At 45.7% G+C, this 10,373-nt stretch overlaps 2 protein-coding genes across 2 annotated transcripts; both read left to right on the forward strand.

Moving 5' to 3' along the window:
• Positions 1–869: 869 nt before the first annotated feature.
• On the forward strand, positions 870–3,341 carry map10 (microtubule associated protein 10; the record flags this gene model as incomplete). Its single annotated transcript, XM_079229570.1, has 1 exon — positions 870–3,341. The coding sequence occupies one exon, from the start codon at positions 870–872 to the stop codon at positions 3,339–3,341; it is 2,472 nt and encodes an 823-aa protein (XP_079085696.1).
• Positions 3,342–4,358: 1,017 nt separating this feature from the next.
• Positions 4,359–6,619, forward strand: ntpcr (nucleoside-triphosphatase, cancer-related; the record flags this gene model as incomplete). The annotated part of the gene is made up of 5 exons (XM_079230143.1): positions 4,359–4,392; positions 4,902–5,064; positions 5,158–5,260; positions 5,801–6,010; positions 6,542–6,619. The coding sequence occupies 5 exons, from the start codon at positions 4,359–4,361 to the stop codon at positions 6,617–6,619; spliced, it is 588 nt and encodes a 195-aa protein (XP_079086269.1).
• Between the last annotated feature and the right edge of the window lie 3,754 nt (positions 6,620–10,373).

Genomic DNA, 10,373 nt, shown 5'->3' on the forward strand with positions numbered 1-10,373 from the left:
TGGGAGTGGGAGCGGCGTCCCGTCCGGGCTGCGAGGTGGGTCACCGTGCTAGTTATCCTGAAAGGCTGAACCCAGTTGAAGCTGCGACAGTCGGCCTTACATCTCTCTCTCTCGGCGTCAGCCTCCAGACTGAAGCGGCTCTGACCGTGGACAAATCCACACGGCACCTCTCCGTGATGACAACACGCAGGAAGGAGGACAGACTCCGCCCACCCGGCGCCTGGAGAAACTCTCCGCGGCTCACTCTTGTCCACACACAAAGCTATTATCATATATTTGTTTGGTCTATGTTTGAGAGACACTAATAGACTAATGCATCCACTGCAGGCTGAAGACGAGTAATGAGCCTGTCATGTGTTCTCAGTCCGGTGTTCACCATGAGACTGTTGTGGTCCCAAGTAAGCCCGACAGCGGCCCCATCTGGTGAAATGCGGAACACATGCTCACTCAAACTGTTTATGAATAGTTTCATTTTTATATTCCTTCAATCTATGCTTATCTCGTGTTATACTCGTGTTTTCGAGTTATTTATATTTTTCCGGTTGTTATTTCCCCTTCTTTTTATTTTGGAAACACACTTCCTCAATTTCCTGTATTTAAACCAGCAAAGCCTCCCAAAATATCCAAAAATAAAACCAAGCACGATAATAATGGGGGGGAAATGAATCAATAATCAGTGCAGTACGCAATGAAGCCGTAAGTCAACTAAAACGACATTGCCCAGGTGCCCCGGCCATTCTGTGACGCAAAATGTTCGCGACAGCTGTTTGTTTCCATGGAGCCGACAGAAGCTAAAAACTCGTTTACGGATTAGCTAGCTAACAGCTATTTAGCACGTCGTTGTGTTTTATTGTCACCCGGATATCAGGATGTCAGGACCAACAGATAGCGACGATCTCGAGACTCTGTTTTCATTTGAGCTTTTGGTGGAATACATCCGAGTCGAGAAAGAAAGCCGAGTGTCCGACGAGCTTGCGCTCGGAGTGCGACTGCTGGACTTCCCAACGCTTCTCGTTCATCGGCCTCAGCGGAGCGGCGGTGGCGTCACGCAGCGGGGTCACGACGGAGAGGATCCGCGGGGAGAGCACGCCTTTAACAGGGGGAAGTCTTGCTTCTTCAAAATGAACCTAAACTCACTGCATGCCAATTTATCCAGCACCCCTCTCTATGTCATGGTGTTGGACGTGAAAGAGGAGATCCCCAAACTAGTTGGTACCTCGCTCATCTCACTGGCGAGAGCGATGGACAGAATCAGCCAGGATGTGAATGAACATGGTGTTTCTCGTCCCTCATCTCACGGCGAAAGGGGGGTTGTGGGTGTTTGCGACCTCACAGGGGAGAACATTGGATCAATTTCCCTGAGTTACAAACTGTTAAGTCTGGGAGCTAGTTTACAACCACGTAACACAAAGATAGGTCTTAAAAGCACCAGTGGACATGGAGGAGAACATGTGCATCAAAGTGTCACAGTGAAAAACATCCCGGAATCCCTTCCTCTTGACCGTGGGAATGTCTGCCCGACCACACCGGGGGAGTCTGACGCTTATAGAGACAACAAACCATCAAATAAGAAAACCTTAATACATGAGGACAAGCGGGACAGTGGCTTAATGTCTCGCACACTCAGAGACACAGAAAGCAACTTTGACGAAGATTTAACTATATTTCGTCCGCCTCACCTCTTCTACAGTAATTCTGCAGAGGAAAACAACAGAAATGAAGGAGGGGATCGCACATTAGCGAATCTAGACCCGGATGCTTTTCCATTTGAAGATACATGTTCAGAAGAAAGTACAAGTCCTCCAGCGATGGACCGCAGAGTTAGATGTGAAACCCCCCCAGGAAACCCAGAAACAAGTGAGGGGACTCCAAATATCCTCGGGGAGACCTTACGACAGTTGCCTCTCCTAAACGCTCTTCTTGTTGAGCTGTCACAGTTGAATGGCCAGAACCCACACAGGCCCGCGTCTATTCATCCCAACCTCTCTTGGATTTACGGGCCTGCTTCCACACAGCCTTCAGCTGGGTATGGAAACACCCCACGAAAGGAGGAGGCCGAATTGTCGCAGAAAACCGGGCAGGGAACCGGTCCCCACTTTAAACATGTACACTCCCCCAGATACCGTTCCACACCAGTAGTTCGGCCTGCATCTGGAACAGCGAAACACAAACAAGAGGAGGCTTTGATCGAGAGTAAAAGCTTGAGCAAGTCTCCCAGGAAGAGGCTTGTGTACGGCACGACTAAAACATTCGATCTGAGGCTGAAGCGAAACACTCCTCTGAAAGTAAAACGTCGTGAATGCACGGACTTGATGCAGAATGAAGCGCAGGCCAAAGGGAAGACGAAGTCAAGTAATAAGATTGTGAAGCCAGGCAAAGCAAAATCAGAGAGTAGAGCTCAATATCAGAGCTCCGGTCTGAATGAAAATGTAGAGACAATGATGCAAAGCGTCGCAGTGGACTCTGCACTACGAGGAACTATCACACTAAAACGGAACACCCTGCGTGGGAAAGTTTACGGTGAACAAGACAGAGTTTCACAAACGTCTTCCCTTTCTGAAAGAGGCTTGAAATGTATTCACGTCCCCAGTGCGGATGGTGATAATGTTGCCCGGAGCACAGACAAGAAGGAGCGCCACAGTGAATCAAATCAAGTCGGGTCACAGGCGGATGCTGATGGGCACGGAGAGAAAATTGAGTCTCCGGGAAGCGGCAGATACAGCAGCCCCAAATCTTTATTTTCAGACTCCAGCGGGGAAGGAAACGAGGAGGCGGACTATGACGATGACTTCAACAGCCTGGAGCCCAGTGATGCCTTCTCCCCTGAACCCTTGAGCAGCCCAGAGTCCTCCGGAGCCAAGACCGCCCGCTCTCCTGTCCGCCTGGACGTCTGCAACTCCGACTCTGGCCGTTTCCAAAGGAGAGCAGTCCTCCCCGTGCCCGTCAAAGCTCCCGGCTCTCCACAGCGCGCTCTGAGGGCCACAAGGGTCATCCGGCCTCAGACCCAAGCCTCGGCCCTCAGCTTTTCCTCCGAGGACGGTGACGAAGACGGAGACGGGCCGGGCTCCTTGCAAACTATACACTCCAGAAAAACAACCATGACGGACAGTGGTAGGGTAGAAGTGGGCTCCGGGGCCGATGGTCTCAAATCCTCAAGAGGTCAAAGCGGGTCAACCAAGAACAGCAGTCCTGCCCGGGGCATTTCTGCAGAATCTGTATCCTCCTTTGAACCGCTAGAGGTCGAGGAACTGGGGGACGAGCTTGGATCTCTGGATTTCAAAAAGCAGTATCGGCATATATCTGAGCTAGTGGCCAACAAACTCCCTGGTTACACGATGTAAAGTAATAAAATATAGAATTCCACATTATGGTAACACCAAGGCTATCCGAATGAAACGGATGAGTAGTATTGTAGTCTACGAATCCAGGAAATATGTATGTGTAAAGTTATCCTTTCAGTTATAATCATTTACAACTTTCGAATAAAGACAAGCTTTTCGTGTAAATAGTGTGATCATTGTACTTCTTATTCACTCAGTTAATACCCGGAGCTCATAGGGCAGCAGCAGCTCCTGATTTCCAGGCAGCTTATTTAAATACCACCTGATACTTTGCATTTCTCACGTGGTATTATTTGATAAGCAAAACCGAGATGGCACGTTTTGCATGACACAGTTGTGTTTTGGATTTCTGTATCAGTTTTGGGTTTCAACTGAACCTCCATTTGCACTGCTGGGGATTCTTTATTAGTTGTAAGTATATTTACTAGTACTGTGATGACTTGGAACTTTGAGTATCTACATGTTATGCTACTTTAGAATTATACTCCCCATGCATTTGAAGAAACTTGTGTATTTGTTTTACTGTACTAAGAGTGTAATGATGCATAATAAGCATTGAACAGCATTGTTGTACAATATGTACACAAACATATGTAACATATTTCAAATTAGACTAGTTCCTCCTTGACCAGCTGGGATTTTAAACTGCATTATGCAATAATTAATAATAATAGCAAACCGAAATGATGACAGGCATTGATGAGGTCAATTCTGCATAATCAGTTCCCTACTTTTACTTTAGGAGTATTTGTACACAGTGGCATTGCTCATCTGGTAGGTTTATAGATTCCTACTAATAAGCTAATTGTCTCTTTTTGTTTTAAAGTTGACTCTTTTTACCGACACATTTGAATGTTACAACTTACTTTGCCAACTCACTTTAAATTGATGTTGAATTTGCTCGTTGAAAAAAAAGTAAAAAAGTCAAGTCCTGAAGTGCAGTGTCTGCAGCGCGCATGCGTAAAACTCCATGTGTACGGAAGAGCTGCAGCGGCGCGTCGACCGGCGTCGAGTAAAATGTTCAGACACGTTTTTCTGACGGGACCTCCAGGTAACACGTCCCAGCCGGCGTGCCCGGGGCTGTTGGAGTTACAGCCGCTGTAAATACAGTCCAGTCAGTCAGCTGTCTTCACCCAGTGACCCAGCCAGTACACGTTTAAGTTAATCCTGGTGAAAGTTAGCTTGTTTTAGCTATTTCTGTCCGGATAATATCTTATTATTCTGCTATCTAATTAGGTGTTTTTGCTATTCCTTTAAGCACTTCCTTCCATTCAAAGAGACATGCATAATGTACAATTACCTTTTTTATAAATAGGCTTTTGAGTCAGTGTGCCTCAATAACTCCTATTCAAAGACATATTGGTTTTACCGTCATGTAAATGTAGTAGACCTACCTACCCATCTATCTATCTATCTAGACTGGGAGCATTGGTTCAGGAAGAAGGATGCTAAGCATCACTAAAGCATGGATTAAACGTATCCTAGCATTTCACAGTACCATGATTCTAACTGGTAAGATATATATATTGCAGTTGTGATACAATGTATCTTGTTTGGCAGGTGTGGGGAAAACCACTCTGGTCCAGAAAGCCTGTGAGGCGTTGGAGTCATTGGGGGCGGCAGCTGAAGGCTTTTACACAGAGGAGGTCAGGGAGGGAGGCCGGAGAGTCGGCTTTGATGTAGTCACAGTAACAGGAGAGAGGGGCCACCTGTCCAGAATCAGGTAGCAGGGTTGTCATCCTCTCAAAAACTGCCCATTCTTTATTACAGTGCAGTTTTTGAGTTGCCTTCACCTTATTTTGTTTTCACTCCACAGAGACGTTGCCGGTTCATCTCTTGGCAGACGGGAGTACACAGTTGGGCAGTATGTGGTTGACTTGCCTTCATTTGAAAACTTGGCTCTCCCCCTCTTCAGAAACGTAAGACGGCAGCACACACACTTTTAAAACTCCCCCATCATTAATAGATCACAGTGCGCTTAACACGCTCTCCCCCCTCCCCCGCACTTAACAACCCATCAAACCTTTGATTTCCTCAGAATTGATGGAATAATTGGAAGCTTGTCAACGCATAAATTCCAGAGTGACATTTTTAGTGTCCGTGGTGCCGTCTGGCTGTCACTGGCCGCGATTAATCCGGCATGTAAAGTGAGCCCGGACTGACGCCTACACATGTGCTGTGAAGGAAGGTGTCTGTGCCTTGGCGGCACATGTTCCACTTTCATCTCACTTGAAGCAGCTCTATAATCACTGCTTATCACCCGTTGCGTGCAACATCCAAACGCCGTCTCAGGCATACTATCATTCACACATACACGAGACATCAACACAATGGGCATTTTTCCACATGTTAGATTCGCCACATGAAATCACTAAATGTCTCCACCAAACTGTTTTCCTTTTTTATTTCTAACATAACACTTAACATCGCGCTTGTGCACTCTCATACTGCGTCCCCAGGTAGGGGCGGCAGACGGGGGCGGCAGGAAAGTGTTCGTCATTGACGAGATTGGCAAAATGGAGCTCTTCAGCCAGTCGTTCGTCAGGGCAGTGAGACAGACTTTGGACAGCTCCTCCTGCACCATCCTGGGCACCATCCCCATCCCCAAGGGTAAACCACTGGGTCTTGTGGAAGAGGTGCGCAGCAGGAGAGATGTCAAGGTCTTCACTGTAAGTACAAACAACAACAACAACAACAACAACAACAACAAGGAAGATATTTAGGTCAATTCGAGGCTTTTGAGTCCCACAGTAGCTACAGGACACAGTTTCCTCTTGGTCTTAGGAGGGCAGTCGGTTTGCCCTGCCCTGCATTATCCCTCTCCTACAGCAGGATTAACTCTAAATCATGCGTGACTGATTCAACAACAAAGGGTGGGCTCAGATGTCAAAATAATTTATCACGGAAGACTCAGTTATGGATATTGTCATGCAAAGCACTGCCGGAGGAGTTATTCTATCAAACAAGGTTATGTGGCAGTGTTAATGTTGTTTGGCAAACATATGATTTGTAATTTCACTTTTAAAACAGTAGGTCAGAGATTAAGTGTTTATAACATGTGGATAATCTCAAAGTGGACACTGTAATTGTTTGAGGTTTAGGTTCTCCAGGACTAGACTAAGCGGTATAATTTCTACGGTATAAGGCTACCTACTTGCTGCCTTTTTAATGATTTTTGCTTATTTCTTTTCCCAACCTAGGTGTCTAAGGAAAACAGAAATGCCATTTTACAAGATGTTCTAGCAGAACTACAGAATTGTCTCAAACACGGCACCTAGTATTGAGCTTTAGAGCAGCTGAAAAGTGAAAGACATTACTGCCTTTTCTTTCTGCTGACAACAAGTTTTATGTGTGTCAGTGCATCTACAGTGCACACAGCAACGCTGTTGAGTGGATCCACACACGCTTCATAACTGGCTTTTGACCTAACCTCAGGGACATGCAGAGCTGCTGGAAGAGTTAGTGTGTCACATGCATGTATTTATGTCCACAATTCTTTCTTTTTTTTCATTCTCATGCAGCCTTTAAAATGGATTGCATGCTGAATAATTGATTGTGAGATGGAACACAGCGAGGGAATTGTTCAGTTAGTGTGTAAATATCTCGTGCTCTCAGAGGCGGCTAATAACAGCTCTGTTTTATTTTTGATTCAGCTGTGGTGTTATAGAGACTATGGCAGGCATTTCTCCTTTTCTCTTTGTGTATAATATTAATTTGTTCATGAGAGCTTTTTTTTATTTTTGTAAATGTGCAAACAAGGCATTGCCCCTGTTTATTCATTTAGTTCTTTGCTATGTGAGCCCCCCATGTGTGTGTCTAGTCATCCTGAGGTTGTGCTCATTGAAAATCAATCAATATTTAACGGTGCAACTATGTCCAATCCTTTCATTGTTTATTCATCCACATTCATCCGCATGTAAACAAAGAAGAAAAATAAACAGATGTTGTCTCTCTCTGGTATTTATGTATTTTTATCAAAATATGGAAACCAATGTTTTCATAGAAATAAATATGCTTCACCATTATTAAGGGCTTTTATGCTCCAGAGTTAATGACATTTCTGTGCATGTCCAGTCAGATTACAGTAGGATGAATCGTATCAGTGAATACAGGATTTCTGAGATATGAGATGAGAGTGCATTTATTGAGGATTTATTTCAGTAGTAAAGCTCAAAAGAGGACTCTGAATGGTTTTTACAGCTATAGAACCAGACATGCTGTCAAGTTTGAAGAGAATGCAACGCTCTGTGGCGGCACGTTAATACCCTTTTTCCTGAAAGGGTGGCTATATTGTTAATACACTTAGGTTCGTTAGGGATAGGGAGAGTTTTAGAGACTTGAGTAGCTCAAGGGCATTCAAGGTCTGGCAGTCGTATCAAGGTTTTCCCTAGAAATCCCTCTCTGACCAAAGATATTTGTTTCGACACTACAGAATCTTTACGTCATTTGAAAGTGAAAATAAATAGTGCTTTGTTACTGATGTAACCTGTCAGGCGGTCTGAAGAGAGATCTGCCAGCTGTGATCTGCGTCAGACATGCGGCTGTGCCAGCATCTGTTCTGCGGCCACCGCTGACGTACCTCTGGTCAACTGCCGCTGACAGTCGCAGAATTGGCTTTCAAAGTCGACATCGCTAATGGTCCCGTGTTTTTCTTTTGACCAGCGCGGAAATGCGACGTCTCATTGTCGCGGGTAGCCGGGTTTATGTAACAGTGACAAACTCTTTGCCAATTGGACCAAGTAAAGGCTGTGTGTGGTGAGTTATGATGTGACCAGCAGCCATAATGGGATATTATGGGCATATCGAGCAGTCATTCCCAGCCTGGGATATTTCTGCAGTGGCTCAGATTTCAGGAGTAGCTCAACCAATTTGAAAAACAAAAACATTTAGTTTCTTTAATTTGAATGTTCATTTGTTTGAATAAATATCCCCATCTTGAGCCCGCAGTTGAAATAGCTGAAAGAAATGGATAAATAGTTGAAATATAGTTGATGAATGGGTGCTTAAGTTCATCTGACAGGGCTGAGTGGGGGTATGACTGACAAAATAATGTCAAGAACCACGAGTTTACAGTGTTTTCATGTGTATGAAATGTAATCCATATCATCATCAAGAGGATTTGAAGACACTTACAGAAGAGAAACCCATTCAGTGCTCCAAAAACATCTGTACTTCAGTACTATGTTTTAGTGTAGGCTATCATGCTTATATATTTGACATTGAATGCCGCCATAGGTTGGTTAATGCGTAGCTATTGTGCAACGGGAACAATCAGATACACTGTCAGGGGACTTGAACGTATTGATGCTGCGTGAGCCATATGGAATAGCTTGAATGAATATGAAGTGAATTAATATCCGTATCGCAGAGATGCATTCGCACCATATCTGTGGGACAGATGACACCCTTTATCCCTCCACACATGGAGGACACATAAATGTGGGGAGCTTACCAACAAACCAGGACAAAAGGGAGCTTTCTGTTGGGAGGGAGGAGGGGTGGACAGAGTGGAGCTGAGGCTTAGATGAGGACATTTCTCTCCAGTTATTGCACTTTGAGGGACCAGCCCAGGAGGCAAAATGACAGCTGAGCATATTATGATGTATTTTCGGAGGAGCCCTCGGCCAAAATGCCAAACACAGCGGATGAAAATCTGACATATTGTTCGAAGGCCTTGTGAGAGATGCACAAAAATCGGCCCCGGCTTTCCCAAAGCCGGACTTCAAATTCACATATTATTTCCCAAGATGATCGGGTGATTTATTGTAAGATCGTGTGGAGCGAAAGCTTCTTAGCGCCTTGTGATGTCTGATTTCTCCGAAGCAAAGCTTGCACATTAGAAATCCCCCCTTAAATCAAGGTAATTTCTCAGCATGTGCCGGGTGTGCGAGTTCTCACAGTTTTGTGGCACAAGTCTTTTCAAGGCCCGCAGGCGTTTTCAAATGTATTCCCAGACAGCTATAAAGGAGCTTGCATTCACCTCATTGTGCTAATGGGCATAACCAAGGTCCACTGGTCTTGGCACACGGGGCAGTTGGTGTCCAATGTGATCCGAAGGCTGTGGAAATTAAGCCATTTGATCTGACTTCCTAACCGCTACTCCACACTGCTGCCCACCGCCGCTGCTCCTAAACCGCTCTTCCCATTACATCACTTTCATGTGCTCACCGGGCCCGCTGGAGGCAGACAGTGTTGGGTTTCGAAAGCCTGCATCTGGGCCACGAGCACACACCTCTCTGCAAGTCTACCTTCTCCGATCCAAGCCAGACAAGACACAAGAATGAAAATAAGAAGAGGAAAAAGTATTTTCATGATTTCAACAAACTTCTTCCTTTACCTTAAAAAAAGTAGCATTTATTTCCCCCAAAACACTGACACCAGTCTATTTTGATCGAATGGGTATGCTATGATATAAAAGAGCAATCATTAACATATTCCCTGTAGAAATCTGCCATGCGTAAAGAGTCATGCATTCTCTTCCAGAGGACCGTTTTCCACCAGCACCAGGGGAGGGGTCGAGGCCCGAGGGCATCCCTCTCCTGTTACACTACCTTGATGGTTCCTTGTGATCTCTAGATCCCTTTGAATGACTGGTAACCCCTGTGAGTCACTCCTCACTTTCTACATAACAAAAGCCTGGACTTCGCTTTACCTTACGTGGGCAGTTGTTAGTGGTTAGACTGGGGAAACGCAACAACCCAAGTGTGGAGAAGAAGTGCGTGGGCCTTGTATTTAGCGGCGCTCGTATCCATTGCCCCAGCCACATGATCCCACACATTAAGAAAAGGGAGCCTCTGGTGTGGTGGAGTGAGTGCATCGCTTGCCTCTGCAGGGGAGGGTTCAAACCCCCGCAGCCGCGAGGCGAGCAGTCGGGAGCTGTCAACAGGTGATATGGAGGTCAGAGGGCACATAGCCGGACACACACACAAAAAACGGGGGCATGGGGATCAATCTATCGGCCGGAGCCGCGTCCCTCGGGGCCTGAAAAGGATGTGGCTGTCATTCCAAACATGACAGAGAGGAAAAACACAC

This window comes from Taurulus bubalis, assembly GCF_910589615.1.
Source record: "Taurulus bubalis genome assembly, chromosome: 14".
NCBI classification, from domain to species: domain Eukaryota; kingdom Metazoa; phylum Chordata; class Actinopteri; order Perciformes; family Cottidae; genus Taurulus; species Taurulus bubalis.